This window comes from Ammospiza nelsoni, chromosome 14, assembly GCF_027579445.1.
Source record: "Ammospiza nelsoni isolate bAmmNel1 chromosome 14, bAmmNel1.pri, whole genome shotgun sequence".
In the NCBI taxonomy this organism is placed as follows: domain Eukaryota; kingdom Metazoa; phylum Chordata; class Aves; order Passeriformes; family Passerellidae; genus Ammospiza; species Ammospiza nelsoni.
In genome coordinates this window covers 13,751,279-13,779,058 of record NC_080646.1, presented here as the reverse complement: position 1 = coordinate 13,779,058, position 27,780 = coordinate 13,751,279, and the positions used below count along the sequence as shown (strand labels likewise).

At 40.4% G+C, this 27,780-nt stretch overlaps 1 protein-coding gene across 1 annotated transcript in view; it reads left to right on the top strand.

Moving 5' to 3' along the window:
- ALDH1A2 (aldehyde dehydrogenase 1 family member A2) overlaps positions 1-3,291 on the top strand; it is a 52,228-nt gene extending 48,937 nt beyond the window's left edge. The window contains exon 13 of the mRNA XM_059482394.1: positions 1,086-3,291. Coding sequence (XP_059338377.1) covers positions 1,086-1,158 — 73 coding nt within the window. The 3' untranslated portion in view covers positions 1,159-3,291. The remainder of the gene's footprint in view (positions 1-1,085) is intronic.
- The last annotated feature ends 24,489 nt before the right edge of the window (positions 3,292-27,780 follow it).

Here is a 27,780-nt window from a genome sequence, read left to right as displayed (position 1 = left end):
GGCAATTACAGAAAAAAGTGTCTATACATAAGTGTGTCATTGCTAAGGTGACACCATGTTACAGGCAGATCATAACTGGGCCACTGTGCTGCCTGTGCCAGCACTGCATTATCTGGGACTTGTTCTGGTCCTGCATTTAAATTCACAGGTCATCATCACACATGGGCAAAAAATCAAGACAAAGTTGGGAACTGTTATGCTCATTTTACATTCCTAAAAAAGGTAGCAGGGTGTCTGTATCCTGGTAGAGGACACAATACAGGTGATTTCTGGTTGCATTAAGACTACTTAAAATATTCTTGTATCCTTGAAGAGGTCCAGAAGACATGGGGTTTGAGGTTTTCTTCATTCATGTTTCTTTAAAGCTTCTTACCTGGGAGATGTAAAATTTAAATACTGTAACTAAAAATTGGGTGGTTCACCCCAGATAGCCACATGTGGCCATTTTATATCACATATTATATTATTTTATATTTATCCCCAAAATTCTGGCCTCTGTCCAAATGTCTTCAAGGGAAGGAAGTGCCATTATACTTCAGAATTCTCCTTTAATGTCATAGGAATTGTTATTGTATGGATAGCTCTGAGACATAGCACTGCACACCTGCATTCTGAAAAACAAGTGCAAGCAGAACAGCTTGGAGTTGTAAATCTCTTATCTTCTTTTCTCCTGGACTGAGGGAGGAAAGAGAATACGTAATATTTCTTCTTAAAAAGCATTTTGTTCCCCCTCCCTCACACCTACACAATCAAGGGACAGCACCGTGCAGATCTGACCCATGGGTTCCTTCCTCTTCACAGACCCAACCTTTGCTCTCACTCTGCCCCCAAAGTGCAACCCCAGCAGGCCCAGAGTGGCCATGGAACAGGATGGCTTTGCTGCCTGTATTGGGCTGTGGGGACAATCGAGCCCTTTAACTGAGCACACACTGACTCTTGTGCTCTGAATGTCTGGCATAACCCATCTTCCTATTCAGCAAGTGTAGCTTTTGACTTTTGAAAAATATTTGCCTTAGAATTCATCACAGATTTTTTTCTTGCTAAATAGTACCTGGTATAAACTGATGCTGCAATTTCTTCTTCAGGGGCGAATGTGGATTGAGAGAATATTCTGAAGTTAAAACTGTGACAATAAAGATCCCTCAGAAGAACTCCTAAAACTACAGAGGACCGTGTTGTGCAGAAGAGCACATTATGCCACCTTCTCTATTCCTTATGGAGACCAGCACTCAGGAATAAAAGTGTTACACAATATATATTTAAGAAATTAAGTTGCAACATATATACTGGGCACATAACTGAGTACGTAATGCAAACCAACTTTGCATGTTTTCATAAAACTCTCCTGAGAATCGTTACATCTTTATAAAACAGATCTTAATGAGATAAAATTGCTACTGGGCATCATTTAATAATGGTTCCAGCTATAAAACTGTTAAATGCAAATGCATGCACACACATTTATCTCTTCCTTAAATAAACAAAATAAGTCTTACTGCTTTCAGGTTGCCTTCTCAAACAGACCTGCCTTGTACTGACATTGTAGTTTCAATCAGGGCTCTACAACCCAGATTTTACCCAGAACACTAGCAATGAACAACACAAACAAGTGTCATTGATGTTCTTAAAAAATAAAAGACTCTGAATGGTAATGGCCTCAAACCTGGTGTAGTGGCAACTTTCCAATTAGCACGCCCACAGAAAGAGGTCAGAGTGGGGAGGGAATCAATCTGCTGCATGGCCAATGAAAGCCAAAAACTTATCAGTGAGATTTGGCTTTCATGGCTCACAGCAATTTGGATTTCAAAGCTTATTTTTGTAATTACTTTATGTCTTGCTATAAGGAAAAAGTCCTCCTTCACTTACAGGAACTTGAAGGGTTTTACCTGCCTGCCAAAAGAGCAAGGCCAGACAGGGTGGGTGGGCGTTAACGAGAACAGGAACAGATTCCAAGGCTTCACAGGATATTTTAGCTTTCACTGCTTGTCTAGTTTTGTTGTTGTTGTTGTTGTTGTTACTGTTGTTGCTTTCACCTTTTTTCTTTTTTAAACAAATATATGCACTCACAGGCTCCATTTATTTGTCTGCTATTAAACTGCCTGTGATTACACTGGGAGTCATTAAATACTTGTTACAGCTTTTACTAAATTATGTCTTGCCATCCTCACCATGCTTGTGCACCTCAGGTGATGTTACTGGCTGGTACTGAGCTTTCAATTATTTGGGTTTTTTGGATCCAGGACAAAAATATAAACAAATAATTATTTCAGAATTGAGGTATTTACAGCCTGTCACATTATTACCTGTTGCCTACAGAATCTCTTCAAATCTATCACTGACAAACTAAACTATCTCTGTTTTTTCTCAGCTGCAGAGCTCATCAATTCCCCAGATTCTTTTAAAGAGATTTCATTTATGTTTTAACTTGGAATTAAGAAAATCTATTTTAAAAGTACATGATCCACACAGTGTAGCTACATGATCTGAGGTGTAAGGACAGAATTACAGCCTCAGGTGTAAGTTTTCCTATGCTATGAACTGTTCAAACTCCAGCCCTGATCAGAAACTAACTTCTGCATGTTCTTAACTTCCTTTAGTCTCTGAGGAATCCCTCTTAGATTTGCAGTTGTATGTGTCCTTCAACATACTGCTGGATCAGGACAAGAGTCTCCAGCACTTTGTAGTGTGGTGGCCCTCAGTATTTTGTAACTCATGTCAAACTGTGTATGTGTTTTTAAGCAATATGTCTACATGTCGTTATTGAGAGCTGATAGTACATTCACAGACATGGAGATCAATCAAAGTATTCCTGAGTTGTTGAATTCAAATGCCATATACTTCTACTGTAGTGTATGTCAGAGTGAAGAAAAACAAAATACAGCAAGAGATTAGTTATCTTTTAAACTGCAATATAAAATGTGAAAGAGGAGATTTTACTTCTTTTCTCCTATTTGCTTAAAAAAGAAACTTTCTGTGCTTACAGCATTTACACCATGTACTCTTTTGTATTCTTTTCATGTATTTTGTATGTCTGTGCTTTATTCCCAATACATTCAGGTAAATAATATAGAGTTGCCATTTTTTTCAACCTTGTCACTGCAGCTCCATTTGATGTACATGGATTTGTGAAATCCTTTTTTAGATGTACCATCTGCATGGATCCAACAAAACATTTTTCCAGTCCCTGCAGCTTTTTGTTACAGTTTTTAATCATGTATATAGTTATATGTTATTAAAAAAGTAAAAGGATATTTTCTATGAAGTTTTTTCCATTAAAAAGGTTTAGAGAAAGACTTTAGACTGTGAGACTCCTTTATTGTTGACAGAGCTATAAAAATATTAAAAAAAATATTTTCTTAGCAAAAGATCTGCTCTCACAGTAGCTTTATTTTCATTTGCAAAAGTGAATGAAGTAAAAGGCCAATTACATTTTCTGGAATATTATTGCAGCTGTATGAAAACACTTGTGAATTGCAGATCTAGGTCATAGTCAAAGTTCATCCTCACCCTTATTGTCATAAAGTTTAGCTATTGGGGCAGGTCTGAAGTCATCAAAACCAGTGGGGCATCCTTGCAAACTGCTGCATCCCAGCTTGAATTTTGGATAATGTTTTAAAAAATCATGATGCCTTTTCTTTCTCTAGTAGATGTTTCACAGAGATGATTAAATTATCACTCAGAGCTTTTATGGAGAGATAGTCTACTTTAATTTCAAAATGCTAAAATGGGACAAGGACAGACTGAATTCACATAGCCAGGTACTACACAGCTCTCCTTCAAGCAATCCCTTTATTCCAGGTTACTTTCATTGCCAGGAACTGCAGTTCTTTTAGAAATGGTGCCTATTTAGGTAAAGTAACTACTCAGTTAATACTGCCAAGCTACTTCATTGTATGGCAAGCAATGGTCACACCTCGGTGTCACAGAGTAATACCATTGGTTTAATCAGCACTGGAGAGGCAATCACAATGAAGTAACTTGACTAGAATAGATGGGATAAAAGAGAATAAAACCCAATAATAGGAGGGATCACTGTTCCTGAAAGTCTGGAATATCAGGTATACATTAAGCAGAGTATCATTTCTATTTAACAAGTGGCATGCACAACTCTGTTGTGGGACTTTGGGAGGACAATTAGCACTTTCCATACTCCCCATCTCTCTAACCCACTTGCCACCTGTCTCAGCACTCCAAGCAGTCACACAGGCACAAGCAATAGAGACCTTTTCTGAAAGCAAAACAAAGGAAGGTTGTTCTGGAACTCACTGAAAACAAGGAGTATCTTCTAGTGAAGTGAGCAAAGTTCCAGCCAATGAAAGTGAATGTATCAGTATAAGTGTACAAGCATAGTAAAGGGAGAGTTTGGAACTAATTGTGCATTTCTTCTAGAAAAGGATGTGAAGAAAGGCAAAAAGTTTCAGTTCTGTGGCCTTCAGACAAAGCAGTGGATACTGATACTACTTGGATAGCATTCACAGATTTATTTGTGCCCTGTTACAGAGAATGCTCTTGCTCTTTCTCCCCACAGAGGCCAGGATGAAAAATCTTGCCTTGCATACGCAGTGGAACTGTGTGTCACAGCACCCTGTTATTTCTCAGTTCTGTCCTGGAAAAAAAGAACCATAATAACACTGAATCCAGGGCACCAGCTGAGCTAGAGAGGAAGTCAAGCAATGCACTGTACTTTTTACTTATGAGTCTGCATGGTTACACGTAGAGCTCTGGAGAGCTACATTTACCACCTTACATTTGCATCCATACGTCTCCATTTACTGCATGCTAAGTCCATCAACACAGGAAGTTATTTTTCTCCTAACAACTTCATACCACAATGACTGATATTCACAGTGCTATATCTATCAGGAAGCAGGAAAGGCCTTTGTGGCTATTAGATGCCATCAGCATTCCCAACCCATTCAAACAGATTTCTCTCAGCACATTAGACTACAGCTGCATAAAACCCATCTTCCTCCCTTGTCCTCATTAAACACACAGTCTATAATTCTTTCTGTATCTTCACTGTATCTTCTGTGTCCACTGACAGTGCACAGGTATCAGGGAAATCTGTGTGGCTCAGCCAGAAAGCTCAGAAACTCCTGAAGGAACCATGGGGCTTAAGCATGAAGTTGGGCCATTTATAAGGATAGGCCAGTCTAAAGTGAGAATAGTGGTATAATCTCACATGACTCAAGTGTGGCTAGAATATGCTACTACTAAGGCTCTTGAGGCTTGGGGTCCCACTTCCCTCTTCCACCCAGCACAGTGTGGAGTGCTGGGATGCTGGTTTCAATAAGCACTTCCCTAATTTTTCTCCGCGGACCGGAACTGACATGCTGGAATTCAAGGTTAACACAAGTAACAGATGATTACAGCTGGCTGCATCACAAGTTCAGGCATTTCAGTGGTGCAGAGCAGGTTAAGTTTTCTGTGTAGACACAGCTGCTGCACTGGGTAGTGCTCAGCACCAAGTGCCTGGTTATCTATGCCTTAGGCTGCACATACACACAGGACTGGGAATCTGCCCCAACACAGCGAGGGGAGGCACAAGGCTGATTTGCCTCTTGGTACAACTGGGCTAAGTCACCACAGCTGCTCCATAATGTCCCTACCTAAGTACCTCAGCTTACTGTTAGAGAGGGAGGAAAAGCACATCTGCATGCCCCTGGTTCCTAAAAATGGTTGGTTCTGATCAGTTCTGCCAGCTGAGTTTACATCCTGAACCCTCACTAAAAGCCAGCCTCATCCCCCTAGCACAGGTATTCCAGAGCTCAGCTACATCACATTAAGACCACAACTATTTTTTTCTGATATCATACATTTAAATCCACTCAAGCCAGCACTGAAGAGATACCACATCTAGAATCCACTGCTTCTTTAGGTGAGCATTTGCACTGTTACTTTTCATGGGTTATTAGGATGAGTTTCATCAAATAGCAGAGGCTGGCTTGTACTGTGCATAGTACATGTATTTCTGGCCGTGCCTGCAGTGCCAGGAAGCACTCCAGGGAACACTTTTTTCACCTGATTTCATGTGAAATTTATAAACACATTATGGAGGGCCTTTGCCATCATCTGTAATAGCGTGAAGTTGCCAATATCCAGGAAGGCTGGGACAATCTGCCTTAAGGATCAACAGAGTCTACATTACTGATATGTTCTGCAATGTAACCATTCCTTGTATCATCATTTAATCCTAGTATATAACATCAAATCCTGCAATTCCAGGATATTTTCAAGGTGTTTTTAACTGCTTGGAGTCTCTTGATGAGACACACTACATAAACCTGGATTGTGCAACCACCACAGCAAGAGACTGTAAGAAAAGCTCCAGCTGCAGAGGTTGCCAAGGAGGCTGAGCACACAGCAGGCTGGAGTAACCCAAAAGGGTGCTTGTGAAATGTTTGTGCTGCTGGCAGGCAGCACATTGCCAGGACAGATCACACATCATGCATTTGCACATCAAATGAAGCTGCACTGGTCTGAGAGCATGGGAAAGGCCTGTCTTGAACGGCATGTGTCCTACTTCCTAAACATGTATATTTTACACTTTACACTTGGTTATTGGCCAGATTGAAAGTACCGCAAGTTCCCCAAAGCTTGTCGTTCTGCCTTTGAAGTAGAACTGTTTGGATAATGTTTCCTTTGGCAATTTATCTATGTAACAAAGCAGGAACTTAACTGCCTTGGCCTCTCAATGATCCACCACCAGCTTTTGTCAAAGTCTTCATACTCTCGTGTATATGTGCTCTCACAGAATTTGATCATTTTTGTGACCTTGCTTAGCCCCTCTCCTTCTCCCTTATGGTTCCACATGGTGAGGTTGGTGCTCATATTAACTCAATTCTGGGGGTTTTCCCTGCTCTATGTATGTCTGGCAGAGTCTCATTTCCTAGAGCAGCATAATTAGCAAGATGTTTGTGTGCACCTCGCTCCTGCTACCAAACAAAAAGAATACGTGTTTCTACTGCTTGCCCTTGCAAAAGGGCTCCAGCTCATGGTCCACTGCTCTTTTCTCTCCGTACTGTCATCATACCACAAGATGGGACATAAAGCAAGATCTCCTGAGAGGTTTATGCTGTTTTCTGCTTGCTGTTTGTCCAAAACCTCTCCCACAGTCTTTGACACTTGACATCTAATCTCAAAGCACAGTCAGGCCCTGCCAAGCAAGGCCTTCTTTTAGTTTTTGATTTTGAACATCACAAACAGATTTCTGGGAAGCATGCTGAATGGAAAGACATTCTTTGCTCCCACCAAGAAACTGCAGATAGGGGATTTTGGCTAAAGCACTACCCACTAGGGGATGCCTAGTGGCATTTGACACTACTGGGTTAGAACTCACAGCTTTTCATTCACCAGAGAATACTGTGGTTCTTGCTCAGAACTGGCTGGGGGGATGCCTATCCCAGGCTGTACAGCTATGGGGCTAAGTAGCCAGACTCTATTCAAATCAAGTATTCTAAGGAGTCCAGAAAAGTCACCAAGTATTCATCAGCCTTATTCCTTCAGCATCACATGCATACATACTCTGTTTTGAAGACAAGCTGGCTGTGAAATCAAGGACAAAAATATACTGCTGCCAAAGAAATGGGCACTGACAGAGTTACAAGTCTGCTATTCCTGAGTAGCCTGGAGCTCCTGAGCAGGACCAGGAAAGCTCCCACCCCGGGATGCTGCATTGCCCCTGGGCTGCCACATCTGGTGTGAGGGAGGAGGCTGCTGAGAGAACCACATCCCTTCTATCCTGGCATGAAACTAAACTGGAGCAAGATCCTTCCTTGAAAATCTCTCCCATGTTTCTCCACAGTGCACACTGCACACCTTAAGCCACAGGAAGCCATTGCTGCACTGCTCCTGGAAACTGCTAAATTGGCCAGGTCTCTGAACAGACCAATACACACAGAATCACCTACTCCCATAATGACACTGCAGCAAAACCCAGAGCAATTCCTACTCTGTCTTTGCTGCAGCCCAGCCTCTCCAGCAATCTTCCCCTTGCAGCATTTGCCTCCCAAGGACAAACACATTTCTGGGAGAAAATGCCCAGGAAATACCACTGGTAAAATAGACTCTTTCAGGAGTTTCCTTAGGGAACATCTGACACTCCACAAGTCCCATTAGATTCCCTTATGTGAACCTTTCTAATGAACTATTTCAGATCACTCTAGTGGGAAAATGATAGTAGGCTCCAGCTGCCCAATGCCTTTCAAAAAGATATAGAAAGATACAATATCTCCTCTATGTGTAGTAACTTTATAGTCAAGTCTCTGAGACAAATGTTTGAAGTTAATTTCATGTTCCATTATAGAGACATAAAAACAACTAAGACAAAATCACAGGAGTAACTGTTTCTCAGTTTTCAAAATCACTTTGTAGCTGTTTCCTATGAAAATTCCAAGCCTGTTTTCTTCCCTGTGGTGGACTGCATGTGCATTATATATATGATGCAATGGTCTGCTGAAAGACAGGACTGCTGGTTGCTTTCTATTGTAAAAACACATAGATATCCCCAGCTCTTTCTCAGGGGTTTGGCAAAGAGGCTCTTTTAACTGTGTTCTTAAGTAGAACAGCAACAAATGACTTGATGATTTGTTTTTGCAATGTCCTCTCTGGGAAGACTAATTACCAGCTAACCTTCTAACATGCAGTTTCAAACACAAAAAGAGTGGGGCCCCATTCCTTTTCAGGAAAAATTCATACTACAGACAGCAGAATCTCTCAGGGTGAGGGTATTTTGTTGAAAGTTTTTAAAAGCTCTAGGATTATGGGGTGGCCAAGAGATTTCATGATGCTTGTAGAATTTTACTGATAGAATGAACAATTTGAGAATGAAAAATTGAGTAGAAAAAATCCCACACTTTCCTCTGTTTTACTATTTATCTCTTTGGGGTAGTAATACAGTCACCAAACCAAAGCCACTGGAAATGCTGTTCTCAGCTGTTTTGCTGACAAAGCACAGAAGAACAAAGGTAAATTTCATGCATTAGTTGTGGAAGTTGTGTTCAGCAGCAAGAACCATGTTGCACAGAGGACTGAGTTGAGGCACCAGCAGATTCTGCCCATCAAACTGATGGGCTTCTTCCAATTTACCTTTGCTTCACACAACGTTTCAGAACAAGCAACTTTTCTTCCTTATTAGCCTTCCTATTGGACCTCTTTCTCCCTTCGTAATTCCTCTTGGAGTAAGTGGTGCCTCTCTAAAGGTTTGGGCTGAGGCAAAGCCCTGAATGTGTATGTAGTCTCTGCTGGTGTTTTCCAGGTGTGCAGTGAAACACTGGGAAGGCCAGGCTGTATCTTCTCGTTAGATTGTGTTCCTGGGTGATTCAGGCTGCAAGAACCAAGGCAGCAAACATCTCTGAGTTTTCTGGCTCAGGCAGTGCAGCCACTGTTTGCTAAGTCATCAGTCACATCTGCACAAGCCCATCTTAACCATGCTCTCCATTCCAACATACCTTTTCCCCAATTATAGTTATCAAGTAAATAATTAATAATATAGTTATCAGCAAATAATTTTGCAATCTACTTTTACTGAGCAACTAAGCAGCAGCAATATAGTGTATGTTCAGAACTCATTGTTTAAACATGTTTTATAACCATTAAAATAAAAGTAAACTTGCTAGGTTTTTAAATCTTTACCTGCTTGGAATGTTATTAGAACTCTGGAAGACATGCTTGATTACTTTAGCTTGAGTTGCAAACCATTGCAACCAAAGGCATCTGAGACTGGAGGATCTGAGCAACTGTAGATGCTGCTGAGCAGAGAGAAAAATTTATAAACCAGGACAAAATTTACAGATGGGAATGGGGAGTGGGAGGCTTAAATGGGTTTTCACTTCCTCTTTTCCCCAGAGTCCTTAGCACACCTTGTACAGCCTCATGCCCCACTCCCAGTCATGCACTTGATCACATCTCCTACACAGCTCCTCCTCTACAACTGTCCTTTAAGTGGTATTATTAAAGAAATTTAAATAAAAATGTAAATAAAAATTTAAATTTAGAAATTTAAATAACAAGGTTCCCCTGCATATAAGACATCTAGTTACATAAACCTCATACAATATTCAGAATTTCCAGAATCCATATAAAATCCAAATCCATGCATTTACTTCAGCTGCTTCTTTATGTCAGAGATATTCAAGAAGTTCAGACCTGAAAAGAAACTTCTCCTCTCTTCATGAGACTGCAGATATCATCACTTCCTATGGAATACATTTACAACACGAATAGGCTTTGGATGATCTACAAACCAAAGTTACAAGAACTGTGGGAGTTCCAGTTACAAGGTAAGCATCCATTTTGAAACTGTTCTAATAAAATCAAGTTATTTCAGCTGCAATGGCCTGCAGGGACAACAATATTTGCTTTCTTTTGCAACATCTTTGTCAATCCTCCTTCATGGCACAAAAAAAGGAAAAGCTGTTAATTAATCACCTGACTATTTATATGCACTTGATCAAAACCACAGCCTCACTGTCCTCTACAAACATCCTAGATTTGGTATAGGTCCTGAAAGTTTTAAAAGTAAAATTAAAATCTATGAAGAACATTATTATTATTATTATTATTATAATTTTACAGGCAAGAAGTTGATTGAGAAAAAAATGGAGTAACTCATGCCAAGATTAGAGAGGACAATCTGCTGCAAAGGCTAGGACTAGGCATGGATCTCCTGGCTCCTACAACAGTGACCTGCTTGGTGCTAGTCCGTTACTTATATCATTGCCAAGGAAAAATGAATACATGCAAACACACACAGATGAGACTCTTGCAGAGGAATTCAGTTTGTCTAAAGATCTGTAAAAGTAGAATTTACACTTCTGACAAACTGAGCTGAGGAAAGCCCTTGAAATTCTTTGGAACTAATGATCTTTCGAGGCTTTATGTAGTGGGGTCTGATTTTCCTTGTGACACACAGCCACACCAGCCACTCACTTCTACATATTTAGACTCAGAGAGGATCTCTCAGCTAATAAATAGTACCATCAGCTTTCACCACAGTTCAGCCATAGACACATGAGCTTTTCAGCACTTGTATCAGTCTCCTGCAGTTCTGGTCTGCTGATTGCTGTTTCTCCACAGACAAGAGGCCATCTCCATCTTGGATATGCCTCTGATTTATTTATTTGTTTGTTTATTTATTTTCACACACACACATGTTCAGGCTGCAGGTTTTTTGTTCAGATGCACACAATTCAATCCCCTGCATTCCCTTTCTCTCCCCATTCCTACAATCATTCCCCACAACAGAGGAATTTGCAGAGGACCTAAGCACTGCTCACCCCTGATGAGTTCACTGGGAACTGACTGTGTGCAGCACCTATGAAAACCCAGGACATGCAGGTATTTGGGTATCTGTGAGGCATTAACTCAAGGAGGCAATCAGGGATTAGTCAGGGCTGGTTGTGCTTAACACCAATTAATTGCAGCCTGACTAAAAATCTTTGAAAAGCTGAGTCTAGAGATGGAACCCTACCTGAGATTCCTACCTGAGGTCCAGCCAGCAGAGGCAGTGGCTTTCAGGGGAGAGCTCTACCCTGACGTGACCCTGTTCACTGGATCCTTTAAGACAGCAGTGGAGATCAGACACACAGAGCAGGTGCCAGCACCTCAGCACAGACATATAAATTCACAGCAAGATTCATCTTGTCCAGGTTCCTAATTTGGGAACCTCATTTTAATCTTACCCAGATTAATTCAAATCATATTCAATGCTGTATGTTTTAAACTCCCAGCTATTGATGGCTGATGGCAAAGCCACATAACCACATAAGCAATGTTCTGGGTCACCCTCAGGGAATCCTGATTAGAGTCTCTTATTAACTGTTGTTAAATCCTGAGAACTGAAAACACCAAGGTGCCAATAAACAATTCCATTGTAATACACGTACATTAATGCCTTGAGAATGTAAAATTAAAAAAAAAAATAAAAGTGCATGATTTTAAGTAAAAAACCCCTATACTTTTAGGAAAACACATACAGAGAAAAAACACACAAACAGAAACTAGTAGAAGTTCATTCTAAGTTCTAGACAATCACCATCCTAAATGTTAATGGTTTGGTAAACTGATCAGATAATTCATGTTCATATGCTTTTTCTTAAACCTTGCCACTTCATTATGTTGGCTCCTTATGCACCTAAGCATTTACCCAGTGTTATTTATGCAGGCCTGTACATTATTTTCCTCTACTCTTTTATTATTAGTCTCTATACTCTTTTTTGCTGTCTAATACTGAACAAACAGCATATAGTCACAGTAGCTCCTTGCTCTAAGCTCCTGGTATTTTCTTTTTACAGTGCAATACCCTCCTAGAAGGTACCAAGCACTACAAACAATTCAGCTGCCTTCACAACTACAATAATATGCTCAAGCCAGTGCAAACAAGTGATGCAATGCAAGCTGTGCTCTTCCCAAGGGTGGAGAGCACTCCCCAACCAGACTCTCAACTTGTTTCTTCCCAAGGAGAAAAACCTGCAAGGTCACTTTTGAACCCTTACTTCCCATGGGGTGGTCACAGTCCACTCAGCAGAGCTAAGGGAAAAGAAAATTAACCTTTGAACTATCCTTGCTCATATACAGTGTACATGAACTGACAAACAGCAATACAAAACACTAATTAATTGCAGCTTCAGTTGCAAAGATTGAAAGATGCTCCAAAATAACCTGAAAGGGCCCAGGACTATTAAAAATTCCTGTGACTTTATTCAGAAGTTCAAATGAGATGGAAACATCTAACTGGGTATAAATTCCAAATGCACAAGCCTCAATTATATTCTTGATGCTTCTATAACAGTTGCTGGTATAGATTTTATACAAATCTATCATTCAGTAAATGTTTTTAACTAAAAGAAAACAACACATACTGTTTGCTGTTTAGAGCACTGTGGAAATAACATGAAAATATATTATTTAGTGTAACAAAGGCATTGATGGGATTAGTACAACAGCATTTTTTTAGTTATTAATCATGCTTCTTCAATGACTATTGTTTGATCACTTAAAATCTACATTTGTTATTCTGATGAATACAAATAGCATTTTTATTACAATTTTATTCTTTAAGCAGCCAAAATGTGTATCTCTGAATTGGCCCCTACTGGCATTTGGACTTCTGGCAGTTTTCCAAATGTATAACTAGACACAAGCAGAAAAACAAATAAAAGAAGACATAAATTCAGATGCATTAAGAAATGCTTGGACTTTTGCAAAATATTGAACATCTCTGATCTCTCACCAAGGCTTAATACCCAAGTACACCTGTTGTCCTGCTGATTCCCCTGCTTCATTCCCATTCAGAATGTTTTTCATAGTTCAGTGCACCAGACAATTTTTTTCTTCTCATGACAGTCTTTATTCAGCTGACTCTGGTTAGAAATCTCTTCTTGTGGCAGCTCAACCCATTCTCAACACCAAAGAATGGTGATAAGCAACCAGACTTCTTAAAGGCCAGACCAAAATCGTTTCAATCTTTACAGACATTACTAGCCCCATAACATAGAATAGAACACTTCAGCATCAGGCCTTTGCAATTCAATCAATATTCTTAACTAACAAGCTAAAGAACCTCAAAAAACTTACCATCTTTTTGCCTTAAATATGTACACATATATCTAAGAAGCAAAAAAATCTAAACCAGAACCTATCACTTGACACGGGAATGGACATGAAAACACACACACAACAGATGCTTGTTACTCTGTACTGCCAGGAGGTTCTCAGACTGTGCATGGGGGGAACAGTCTGCAGGGACACTCTCATAGCACCTATCTAATACTGCTGCTGTGAGATTTTCTAGCTTCCTTCAAGCACATAAACAGCTTCTGGAGCCTTACAAAGGGCCATGCTTGGGCCAGTTTGGACTGGATTGAACTGAAGTTGTGCATCTACTGCACACAATAAATAAAAGTTTTCTTGCACAGGGTAGTATGACCTACTTAAAATGTAGTCCTCATGCCCATAGCATTCCATAGCATCTAAAAGAATCATGAACCAAAGGTCTGACCTTCCAGTAGGTAACATCTGTTGTCCCAGTGATGTGTTCCTCAACAAATATGTGCATAACACTAAAGATAACATGTGACATCGGTAAAGAAAAACAAAGCAAAACAAAACAAACATGGGAGGGAGAAAAGACAAGAAAAGACATTTTTCTGAGCAGGGCAGAACAAATGTTTGACTGAGAAGCTTCAGGTCCGGCTGGGAGAAGGCCAAGACTAATTTAACCTTTGGTCAAATGGATGGGAGTTAGCTAGTTTCCTTTTTCCTCTTACATCACTCCCAGAGATTTCGACAAAAATAATATGGCACCGATTACATGACATTACAGGCTCTCATAATGCACTGGGGAGGATAGTGTTGAAACCCCTCAGAGACAAATTAATCCCAGCAAAGCAACAGCTGTAAGATTGCTGTAAAGGGAGAAAACAACTACAATGTTTGCATTATGTACTTACATTATTTTAATATAACTTATTTAGGGTATTAAATTATTGGACTTTTTAATAGGTCTAACAGCTTTGTATCATCATGAAAACATCAGCTGTCAGGTTGCACATAGTTGCCATTAAGGCATTTAACCACTCAGTACATTCCTTTAAAAAGCTAAAGCAGACCCAGGTATAAGAAGATTTCTTGTGCTTTCAAAAATGTATGCAGTCAGAGAACACATGTTCTACTGGGTTTTTTGGACATGCTGGATCAATCACCACTGCTGTCACCGTGTGCCTCCTAGAGCCCCTGTGAGCACTCAGGTGTCAGGCACCTGCTCAGCCCGCCCACCCTGGGATGCTGCTGCAGCCATGGCACTTCCAAATCAAGAATTCCCCAGCTGAGGCAAACACGACCCTCGTGTCCTGCTCTCCAGTTACTCTATACACACCCTCCTTTTCTTGTACTCTTAAATGTGGTATCAAATACATGCTGTTCTCACCTGCTATAAAACCACTCTGGTTGTAGCCCACACACTTATTTTGGAAGAAGACAAACTGACCTAAAGGCAGATTTCAGTTTAAGCTCCCTCTCTGTAGCCAACCCACACACCCCTCCCAGGTTTTGGGGGCTGCCAGACAAATGTCAGCCACCTGCACCAGCCTGGCACAATCTCTGTCACAGCACCATCCCCAAGGCCACATGTTCTCCAGGCCAGCTAACGGGCCTGGAGAGCTGCAAAGTGGCTGTTTCAGACTGGTTGGGCCAGACTGCAAATTTTGTGCTGACCCCTCTCTATGTTCCCCAGCACTGTCAGACCTCCTGTGTGAGCCCCACGCCCCAGGGCATTCCAGGCAGGGATGCTGCTCCAGCACAGGCAGGACACAGGACAGGCTCACCTGGGCCACGTCTGGACACAGCACATGAAGAGAAGCACAGCAAAGCCAAGCTGGCTGGGAGGTGTCCCCAGCTCCAACGCTGGGACCCTGCCCCTGTCCCCAGCCCTCAGGAGTATGTGGCAGGCTGGCACTGTGGGCTCAGCACTCACACCCTCACCGTCAGTCACACCTCAGCCCTTACTCATCCCTGTGCCCTCACCTGGTGTGGCAGCGCAAACTCCTGGTGGAGCTCTGCCCTCCTCTCACAGCCTGCACAGCAGCTCTGCCCAAGCAGCTGAATGGTGCCCCTGTGAGAAAGACTTCAACGAAATCCATTGCTTTTTTGAGCTAAAGCAGCCAAAACTACCTCCCCCGGTTTATAGCAGCCGGTGGAAAGCTGTGCAGCAAGCGACAAGTGCAGAGACCTCTGCATGTGTTATGAGGAGAGAGGAAGATGATTTTTTTCCAAACTGAGAAAATATGCTCATATGGAAGAGTATTTTTAGGTGTTTTGTGTTGCTACTTTGAGAACAGGTTTTATCTTCCCTTACTTAGTTTGGATTGCACGTCTGCCTTCCAGTTTGGAGGAGTAAAAGAGTTGGTCATGGTAACTGTGAAATATGACACTACATGCATTTTTAAGAAGTGGTTTTATATATGGTAAGGTTAATTTCATCTGACTAAATTGTAACTGCAGTTTGTTAGTGTTTTGTTTAATAAATTGCAGCTAATAATGTCATGAGTATAACAACTAGTTCATAATATCACAAATATTGCTGTGAAACTTAACGCACGTTGCATCTTAATCTCATGAAAAGCATAAAGCAGTTTCATGAAAATTGCATCACTTTTGAATAAACACCATTTTTTACTTAAAACTGGGGGTTTTTATCAGGTGAGACAAGATATGACTAAATATGCTGTTATGTTTACCCATATACTTCATGAAAACATGTGGATCTCATGGCAGATTTCAGGAATACACTACTGGACCTGTACCGTGATGAATGCTGCTCCACTGTATTGTATGTAATCCACAGGGGTTTAAATATGTAAAAATCCACAAGGGCTTAAAAAACATACTGTCTTACAGGAATTTTAACATAATAAAATAAAATGTGGAAACTTGAGAAGAAGTAATTAATAAAAGCAGTGAAAGCTTGCACACTGTGTTAAAAGCTCAACACTACCCCCAAACTTAAAAGCTGTGAAGGCATATGCCTCTGGTGTGCAGGCTGCACTTCAGGCTGGGGCTGGGCTGCTAAGGTGGGCCAGAGTCCAGAGTTTTCCCTGATACCTCGGGCAGGTTCCTAAACCCTGCAGCTGAGAGACTGTTACTTGTTGCTGTGTAACTCCCATTCACACTGTTCACAAAGTCACAGCATGGGTCTACTGTCTACTGAAATCACAAAGATGGAGGGGCTTCCAGCCACAGACACTGCCAGGTGGGCAGTGAACATGGAGCTGCCTGCTGTGCCTTGCTGAGAACAGGGCTCCAGCAGTCAGATCTGCCCAGGGATCATTGCTGTGGCCTGGGCCTTCCTGTACTTGGTGAGGGCAGGAAGGGCCTGTTGGGGTGACATGTTGTTTACAGGAGGTCTTACAGATAAGAGATTACCTGTGCTCTTGTGGAGGGCAGAGCTGACACTTCTTAGGAGATGCAAAGTATGTCTCAAAGACAAGAGTCTCCATTGCTATGCAAGGTATGCTTTGATGTTATTCCTTCGAATGATCTTTCAAGATCTACTGAATTGGAAAGGCATCTCTGCATAAAGTGGAAGAAACAATTAGATCTGTTAAGATCTGGTAAGGGCAAATTAATCAACACAGTATATTTAGAGGAGCAATGAGATTAGCGTTTGTGGCACTGGTATATTTCAGCCTTATTAATGATTAGAGTATGGAAAAAAAAAATCCTTTTCCAGGACTGAGTATTCACAATGCATTGGGTGAAAGAAGAGGGAGATAGCTGAGGCTGCTCTCCTGAATCTCTGTATTAAATACCTTTAAATGATCCAGCTTTTAATAATTATTATAACATATTAAAAACAACAGGTTTAAAAACCAGTATGGAGTCTCTCTGCATATTAATGCGGACACATGCATACATGCATATTACTGAAGGATATATTTTTCTTTAACTTCTGACTATGAGAGCCATGCTGGTAGGCAGACTTCTCAAATATCTTCCATTTCATGGTGCACTTTTATGGTGGGAAGTTATTGACATCAGAAAGGAAGAATAATGAAACTGAGGTCACAGAGTTATTTACACTGGCGGGTGGATCCCACAGCATTCCTGTATGATTCGATTGTTTTGATGACCCTCTTTTTGGGATTCTGTCACACATTACATCTGATATTTGGATCTGGGTAACTTGAAAGAGACACTGAGAGGTCAGTTTGGTTTCTGTTACCACTGAGTTAACACAAGGTTTAAAAGTCTGTCCCTGTTCAAGCCAATGGCACAATTCCCAATGACTTCAGGAAGCTTCCAAACTCCCTGTCCCAAAGTGCTAACAAGCCAAACAGAAGGAGCCATACAGATACCAAGCTGAGCAAGGGACACCTAAAGAACATCCAGGGAACATCCAGAGAAATCTGATTAAATTATTGAGGAGGGAAAGGAGAAAAAGTAGCAGTATACAAGTGCCTTTAAAAGGCCAACTTTACTTCAAATTTTGCTGTCAAAAGGGAAATGTGGGAATAATTGCCTCAAAGGCTTTTGTTTAGAGAGAATTGACAAACCACTGCTGCATAAAGCAATAAAAGAAATCGAGGACAAAAAGCCATATTTAGATCATAAGCAGAAATCTCATAAAGAGAAGAAGAAATCTCCCCAGACCTGAGATAAGCCTTCCTTTTGTTTTCAGACCATTACTGTAAAGCTGTTAACCTTCACAGATACTGTACCAGGGCCTGCTGAGCAGGAATTAAAAACCCAGACCACAGTGATTGAAAAAAACAGAGTAGTGACACATTAGCAACAAGGATGTGTATGTATGCTGTGAATAACACAGCTCTGATCCTGGTGCCGAAGCCTAGGGCTTCATTACATTTAATTACTTCCGGCTTTAAATCAAGGCCTGCTTCAAAATGAGGGTGGCTGCTATTAAACTAAATTACTTTCCCCTCAAGCTTGTATGGAAAAGTACAGTACCAAAGGAAGACATCTTCTATTAAAAGCAGAATGGTAAAGGTGCTGCTGCCAGTCTAGAGATGGTTTGTAACTGGGAGCAGCTCATAAATGAAGCTTTATATGGTACCTGTCTTCAATATTTTATGAGGGAGAACTGTTTGTATTTGGCTGAATTCCCTTCTGCCTGATTCTTTTTGCAGCTCATTGCTCTGCTCTGAACTGCTACATGACAACTATTCCTAATGCAGAAGTGACACATCAGCACACTGATCCTCCTTCCTGTGGGCTTCCCCTCTCCAGGGTGGATACTGGGAGTGCCAGTACCACATTCAGCAAAACAAGCCCCCGCAGGAACAGCGTGCTCTGGGATGCAGGCAGGTTTGGATGGCCGTGGGTTTGAGCGTGTATTTCAAACATAAACACATTAAGTGACAGAAGAAACCTTCTCCCACAGAGGTCACAGCACTTACATCCTGGACCTACCCAGATGACAGGCCCAATTAATACTGGTTAAAAAACCAGTACAAACAAAACACCAGCAACAGCCCTTGAAAATAATCTGCTGTGGATATACCAGATTCCTAGCAGACAAACTGAAATTAAAATGAGGGGTGGGTTGCTCAAATCAAACCAAATACAAACTTAACAAGAATTCACCCAAATCTTCTAACAATTTTTTTTAATCCCTGTTGTGTTTTGGCTCTCACTCATATTCAGCATCTGCTCTCTATCCTTGATCACTATCCGAATATTTGTTCCATGCACTTAATTTCATTCTCTTTCATTTTACAGCCTGCCTGGTTCATTTGATTTGTTCATTCTTTGATTTGCCCTCACATTTTCTAAGCTTTTCATCTCTTTCTGCTATTTTTCCTCCCTTGTCTCCTGGCTTTATTGTGTCTCTCTTCTTTTTTTTTTTTTTTTTTTTTTTTTTCCTTAGCCTATACAGCCCTAAATTTCTCTTCCCTATTTCCCTGATGCCTTCCTGTCACCATTTGTTTTCTATCACCCTGCTTTTCTGCTGGTTGATGTTGGAAATATTTCAGGAATTCGTAATTCTCAGTGCCATGAGAACCGTTATCTTTGCATTTTCACTGGTGAAAGTGCTCTCAGCATGGTGAAGATAATGAGGATGATGACGGAGTGGGCCTGGGACAGAGAGGCTTCAGATGGACTCTTCCCTGAGCCCACTTTGCCTCCACAATGGTATGATCCAGTGTGGAATGTGCAAGAGGAAGCTGGGTCCATGGGGAGCACGCAGGCTGGGGGCAGGGAATGTATTGAGAAACCTCAAATTCCACACAACAGAAATGAGTACAGGAGAAACTGAAATACAAGAGAGAAGCAAGATGAGGGACCAGCTGGAGAAGGGTGGGGGGGAAGTGCAGGGAAAAAAATACACCCACCACCACCACACCCTAGCCTTCAAGTTTTTGTTTCATGCAGGTGCAGATGAGCAGCAGTACCAGCCCTTGCTAATATTCACTTGCTCTCAGTAGAAATACTCAGAAAGTCTCAGACAGCAATCTATTCATTATTTCTTTCCCTGAGCAGGGTCAGGGGTCACCTTTAAAATAACAACTGCAAACAAAAGGCAATTACATGGAATAAAAAATGACCAGTGACTGAAAAAGCTAGCCAGTGCATGGAGTGTGGTGACTTGTCACTGGAATATGACAATATGCCAATTCAAAGTCACCACAGAGAGAAAAATAAATAAACAAATAAGCAACTCTATTCTAATACCTAGAGATGCCTCAGGAAAGGAGCATCAAAGGTTAACCAACGTGCTTTGTTATTGTTTCTGCTGCGCCCGCTATTGTTATTTGTATTCTGGTATCACCAAGAGGCCTCAACCAAGATCAAGGGCGTTGAGTTAGACACAAGATAAATATGCACAGGAAGAGAAAGTTCCTGTTTTAAAAACCTAAAGCTTACTGGGTAAGACGAGCAAGTTGAGGAAAAACAGAGATAATGAGAAGTGAAATAACTCAAACTGAGTCACAGCAGGTCAGTATGAAAGCCCTATCCTATCTTTTAGAGTTGCAAGGAGCTGAATAGGAAGAAATTGGGAATATCATGTATACTATTATGATTATTGTTTAGAAATGTAAGAACTTCACAGGCTCTTTGTCCTTAGTGATGGAAGCCTCCTCTGTATGTGGAGATAAAAGTTATTTTGTGTTTGCTGTTTGCTCAGCTGGTCCTTCACATGCCCACCATAATGTCTCACCATGATAAACATTCATGGTACTCACTACCATTGACAGATCGTGTGCATGGTGATGAGATGAGGATATGTTCAGCTAATATAAAGTATCTTTGTCTTGTCCAGCTCTTCCTTCTTCCCTTCAGTTTCAGTGCTGGCTTTAGTTAAGCTTTCACAGTTTCAAGAGCTGCCAAAATTGTCATACTGCTACAGAACAGGGGACCTCAATCAGCAGCAGGACTTAAGAGCTCCTTGGACTCTGTGGCCATCTCTGCTTGAAGTTCACACTCCAAATACTACTGCAAAGAGTTTGCTAAAACATTCCCCTCTGCATTTCAGCTCCAGCTGAAATCCAAATATTAAAGCTAGTAGCTGGTAAAAGGAAACCACATCTCCACAACACATTGCAACAAATAGGAGCAGCACTGCACAGCGCTCAAAACCAGGGTTTCAAAACCTTCAGAAACATTTTGCTACAACTTTACATTTGCTAATAGATGTAAGACAGCACAGAGATGTCCCTAAATGTCAATTGCAGACATACCAGGATGGGGCTCTTGAAAGATGTACTTGCCTGCCACTTACCACCATCCATGTTTTTCAGAATTTCAGGGTTTAAAACAATGTAGAATAAACCCAGGACTAGTCCTGTAACAGCAGCTACTCCCAAGACTTCAGGATGGATGCAGAGTGGCTGCTAACATTGCAAGACACTCAAATGATGATGAACCATAAAGTTTGTTCACACTGGGTCAACAGGACACAGTGGTACCATGTCTGAGAGATGCCTGTGCACTAAACTCACAAGTGTGGAGAACACTTTCAGCATGGGTCACTACTATCAAAGAAAAATTCTCTTCTGAGTAATGGAGAAGAGTAATCAAGCTAATATCTGCAGGGATGCCTATCCCTACTAAAAACACTTCTTCCTCTCAAGATCAGAGAGAAGAACCCCTGAGCTGATCAGTGACCTGAGCTGGCCAGTGCCAGTCACAGCATCTTCCAAGCACCACAAGCTCCAAGCAGAAGACCCATGGCTATGGCAGAGAACACATTAGTCCTGGTCCTCATGATTTCCCCTGCAATCCTGTGAACTGGTTAGCAATGACTGGCAGTAACTGCAGCGTAGATCTGACTCCTGTCTCCAAAGTGGAAACCAGAGTAGCATGTTCATCAAAAGTTGTTGAATGGTTTAAGATGGCCAATTAGAAATGAAACTATAAATTACAAAACTCTGACATGGGGAATGAGAAGAGTTTTCCAAAATCCTGAGAGAAACTAGTGAGGGGAGGTACTTCCATCAAGTGTGCCTCTCTCAGAACAGCATTCTCCTGAGGATTTATTTCAAAACTGTTTGGGTCCAGTGTACAAAGATCCAAAACCAAGAATACTCAGCAGCAATCAGATAAGAAAACAATTAGGACAACACAGAGTAGATTAAACACTGTGGCCTATTTAAAGCACTTAGAGGTGGTCCTTTATTCTCAATAGTCCTCAGGCATGTTAGCATAACATCCCTTAAAGACAATGATCAAATTGAATGTACTTAATAAAGAGATTCTGTTCCAAATACTTTAACTTCATTTGTGATCATTAAGCACTGGTGGTCTCAGGACACAAAAGATAAAGGGGGAAAGTCAGAAAGGGACTCAGATATTAATCAAAATATGTCTGACCATAAAAATACTTTATCATTACTTTCTAAGCTTTTGAAAAAATGTTGAAAACCTCAAACTGGAACTGCTACCTCATATGGTGTTCAAAATATGACATAGTTAAGTAAATGTGGCCACACCAGACAAGTAAAAACTTACAGAAAATTATCTACAGTTTCTTGTGCCTCATAAACTGAATAGGAGTCAGCCATGTCATGCTGTTGCAACAAAACGTAAACACAAGAGGACAGAAACAGAAGGACAAGCCGGAAGACAGAGTACAGTTGCAAGATGAAGATGATGAAGTTAAAATAATGAGGCTGGCCAGGGATTCTGATATCATGTTTGCTCAAAGATTCAATGAGCTGGAGGTATGCAACCTCATGAAAATACTCTAGAAAGTGACAGGGGATGCGCAGGTTTGGAACAGTAACAGCCTCTAAAAGGCTGTACAAAAAGGACTGGAAGAGTCTGACCTCCATACACTTAAACTGTGGCTGTCAAAGTCCAGGTTAAGTATTACGGAAAGCATTTCTAATGTTAAATTATATACTGGATTAGAGCACCAGAAAAGCTGTGGTGTCTTCCTCACTAGATCCCTTTAAGAACAGCTGAGCACTTATTTGGAATGACTGACATAGACTGCATCACTTCTTTGGGCAAGGAGAGAGACTGGATGTTTGCTCAGCATAATGGATTTTCACATTTTTATTGTAATTGGTCACCTGGAATAGAAGTCACTTCTCTGGACAGGGAAATATCACCAGACTTCTGGTAATGTTCATATTCAAATACCCCAGTTGTCAGACATTCATGTTAGACAATGGGTTTGGCAGGGCAAAAAAAAAAAGGGAAGCTATCAGCATGTCTTGAATGGTAATCTGGAGTCTAAAAAATAGAAAATCAATTCAACTATGAAGGACAGAATGCATTTGGGAGTATCCTCAAATCACTTCCCATATTGAGAAATCACAGCCGTAATTTTCTGTGCAACTGACACAGTTTTCAAATACTGAGGCCACCTTCACATTAGCACAGGTACTATCTCTTTTCATGCTATCTGATGCAAAATTATGCCTGATTTTTTTCCTCCGGAGAAGAGAGGGTAAGTACTCTCCTTACAAGGTTTATGGGCAAAAACAAGGAAAAGAGGTTGACGTTCTAAATTAATGTTCTTGATTACCTCTTGTGTTAGGTTCAAAACATTATCTTCCTCGTTCAACATATCAGTTTGTTTGACTTTTGTAACAAAAATACAGTCAGACCTGTGCATATTGTATTTCAGAAAAGTTGGGGGTTTTTTTGAAACATCTGTTTGGAAGTGTTAAGGTTCTGCTGAAAAACCTCACACAGATGTGGGCAGCATGCCATATTCTGAACAACAATAGAATCTCCAAGCATCCTCCCAGGACATGCCTAAATAAAATTCCCAAAGAAGAATGAAATAAAATTTTTTTAACCCAAAATTTCTTCTGCTAAGCTGCACATGGTGCCGTATCTGCGCACTTGCAAGGAAACCAAGTCAGCTGCCATTTTCTGGCAGTGCCATGTAGTCCCATATACATGGTCCCACAGCATGTTTTCCACAATCCCATGTCTACTTTACCATAGCACATTAGTCAAAGGAGAAGAAAATGGGGGAGAAAGCACCACAGAACTCAGAGCAATTAAGGTTTTCTTATTTCTTCCTTTTTTGCCATTACTGTACTGTGTATGTGCTAAATATCTGCCAGGATTCTCCGCCCAAACTTCGTGTTCTCAATTCAACACTTTCAACACTTCTCTTGGGATTCTCATTCCATTGTTTCTTTCAAATTTCATTTTCTTTTCTCTTTTACTCTCTTGCTTTCTTTACTTTCCCCCTCTATTTTTCACAGTCCCTCTCACCCCTGCAGGAAAGAAAGAAAAAAAAATAGAAAGGAATGAAATGAACTGCATTTTAACAATCAGAATAACAGTGAAACAATGCTCTTGAGATCCCATCTGTTGCCAACACATCTCCCAAGACAGCAAATGATGGGCATTCCTTGCTAAATAAAGAGAATTTCCCACACCCATTAAAGATCTACACAGCAAAGACTGTTGCTTAAGTATTTACTTTTTATGGCATACAAGAAAACTACCTGGAATTGTAAATACCAATGACATATTGTTCACATCTTTACCAAGCATGTGGTCAGTGGCCATATGGATAACTTCTGGGTGTGAAATGTCCTTTCTCTTTTTACAGTGCTGCAATATCTTTGTGCCAGAAGCCGTTTTTAAAAGTTTAATTTCATAATTCTACCTCCAGTGCACGAAGTTAAATTCTATTTACAAACAAAACTCACATCCCTTCCTACCCCAAAAATCTGCTGAAGCAAGCTGACTCAGTTCAAACTTTCTCCAATTAGGATTTCACAAATCTTGATCCAACACAGAAACATTTATGCACACCATTTACATAATCCATCTAATTCACAAGGAATAGCAATTATTTAAGTATGATTGCCCTGGATTCATAAAGTGGACTTATCAAAAACAACAACACTAACAAAACACTTCTCAAAGTTAGACAGTTTACTAAAGCCTTAAATGGGAACATAGTAGAGCTACAAAAGAGCATGTTTAAAGTGTCATTTCTCATTAACTTGATAATGAACTTCTTCATTTAAAAAGGAAAGTGACAGACTCTGTAAGAGATATTGTGTGAGTTCTTAAGAATTTTCTTGGGAGTTGCCTTGACATCCCTACTGTTTCAGCTTTAGGTCTGCACTCTAAAGAAATGCAATTTCCATATGGTTAAGCAAATGTTTCTCACCAGCGTATCTCCAAACCCAAGTTATTTTGTATCTCCTTTTTCATTAGAGTTGTATCCCAGATGGTGCTTCACAACAATAGGTGTTACTGTAAAAATACTGAGGCTTCAGAAATGTAAAACCACTAGAGAAAGTCTGAGGCGAGGATGGGGGAAAAAATGGTGCAAATAAATATCACTTTATTTGCATCAGCACTGAAAGACTTTTAAGATGGGTGGAAATCCATGATCCAGAGAACTGAAGTAAGGAAAAGGCAAATATGGAAGAGTGTAAGAGCAGGTAACGAGCCTCTATTAGTTGAAGAGATGAAAGGAGACAAAGATGAACCCAAGCAATTTTAAAATGAAGCAATGCTTTTTTTGAAGCAGCCTGTGAGTTGAGTGGGGAACCATTTGAGTTGTTTGAGGACTTGGATGGTTTGGTTATGGCCTCTTGCACATAAAAGAATGTAGACACAGCACTGCTCTGTGTAAGCCAGAACCTGGAGGGGGGAAAGCGTTGAATGCCATAAAGAAAGAAACTGCTTTAGGAAAGGTGGAGAGACAAAACCAACCACAAAGAGAATTATGGCTAAAGCAAATCCAAAGCCTGACATACGTGTTTGGTGCTTTAGAGGCATGATTGATGTGGTGAGGAGGAATTATATAGTGTTCAGCAGAAGGCCAAATTTCAAGGCAGGGGAAATAATCAAAAGATCTGAGCAGAGAAGGGAGGCAGATGATATGGAGTCATGTTAAGGAAGTTGCCCTGCTTTTGCAAGATATTTAGCTGAAGAAATTAGCCAAAAGATATTTAGTGAAGGTTTTGAACAGATTTACATTTGAACCACATAAGGATGGAAACAATGACAGTGTAGGATACAGCTCATAGGCAAGGATAGCATATTTTATTATATATAAATGATGTAGACTTTATTGACTAAGTCTACATCATTTATATATAATAAAGTCTTTCAAATAGAGAATTCCTTCTTCTCATTCCATACAAATACAACACAAACCATGTTTTGCAATACCTAAAGTTAAGATATCTGAGAAAACAGTGGAAAAGACAGAGGCCTAGCCTATATAAAGGTACATACCTTAGCAAAAAGCATTGCTATTACATGCAGAATGGAAGGGAAGACAGCTGTCTGGATAATGTATATAAAACCTTGCAAGGAGGAAGACAGCTGAAACAGTTCAGAGGGGTGAACCTATTTGAAAGCAGAATATATGCACTGCCATTATCTTCCATACAACAAAATCCTTCATTGAAAACTATGGATGATAAAAAGATCTGTGCCAAACTATAATGTATTTCTCCAGCTGAGTACAAACATCTCTGAAAGCTCAAGGTTTGATTTTTATATCCAGAAAATGCTATTTCAAAAAATGTTCTCTCTCTGCAGTGATACAACATCACAGACAGAATATTGCTGAATTGATCATCTGCTGTGATAAACTAGTTTGGAAATACAGTCTTTCAAGAAGTAATATAAAACCTAGCTTCTGCCTACACATAATATGCTGAGTTTAGTAATCCATTACTCAGCAAGTGCACAAACTGCTTGTGTCTCCTCTATGTGTTAAAAATAACCATATCCAGAAGTAAAAAGTCTGAGTTTCCTCATACAAGGAGGAAACAGGGAAAACGTGTCAGGAGGAAATGGTCACACCTGTTTAGCAATGCCTGACTGATAAAATGGTGTGAACACATTTGTAAACGACCTAAAATGCCTCAAGGATTACACATTGTGGTTACATTTATGCTTCCTTGTCTATTCGGGCAAAGTAACAGTCTCTCACATTTCTAAAATACTGCCATAAAGATGCAGGAAGCACATGCATCAGGTACAGCTTCATGTTCTTTCCCAGTTGGAATTCGTTAAATCACTTTTGCATTTTCCTTTCTCCATTCTATGTCCCCTTTCAGTTATTCATCTTGATGTCTGTTTCCTTATCTGGCCACGGCTGTGGAAGGGGTTTATACCACACTGCACATGCAAACACTCACTCTCATATTCAAACCAAGGACAGTGGCATTTTCCTACAGTTTCCTGGGTGGGAAGAGTAGGAATATATTCTATAAACAATTCTGAAGGATTATAAATAGTGTCTGCTCCTGTCTGTGTGACAGATCTCAAGTCAGCAAGAACCAGCTTTCCATCTCTTTATGTGAGATAAAGAAATCTACAACCAATTTGCTACTTGAAAAGAGGAAAGGATGTAAGGAGCACAATTCTTTCCCAGATGATGAGGGCTGAATTCACAGCCTTTACTCTTTAGCATCATTAATACTACCTCAATTATGTTTGATGATGATGAAGATATAGCTAGTATAAAGGATCCATTATGTTTTATTGATGTTAATTGTATGTTGATTATAAATGGGACAGGATGTAAATTATTTACATGGGTTTCACTATTCGAAGAAGGTTGTGAAATCAGAGTCCAATCCTGCACCAAGAATAAAACCTGCACCTTCTATAATTGTAATAGTATCCAGATGTTCTTCTTTAACATGAATGCAGGTGGTGAAAGCAGTAAACTGGTATGGAGCAGATGTGCTCTTAGCACAGGTGGGACTTGCTCCCAGTGCTACAGTGAATTTTGCACTCACTGACGTAACAAAAGAAGAGTCCAGAAGATAGAAATGCATTGTAAAAAGTGAATTAAAAACATAAAAAATATTTCCC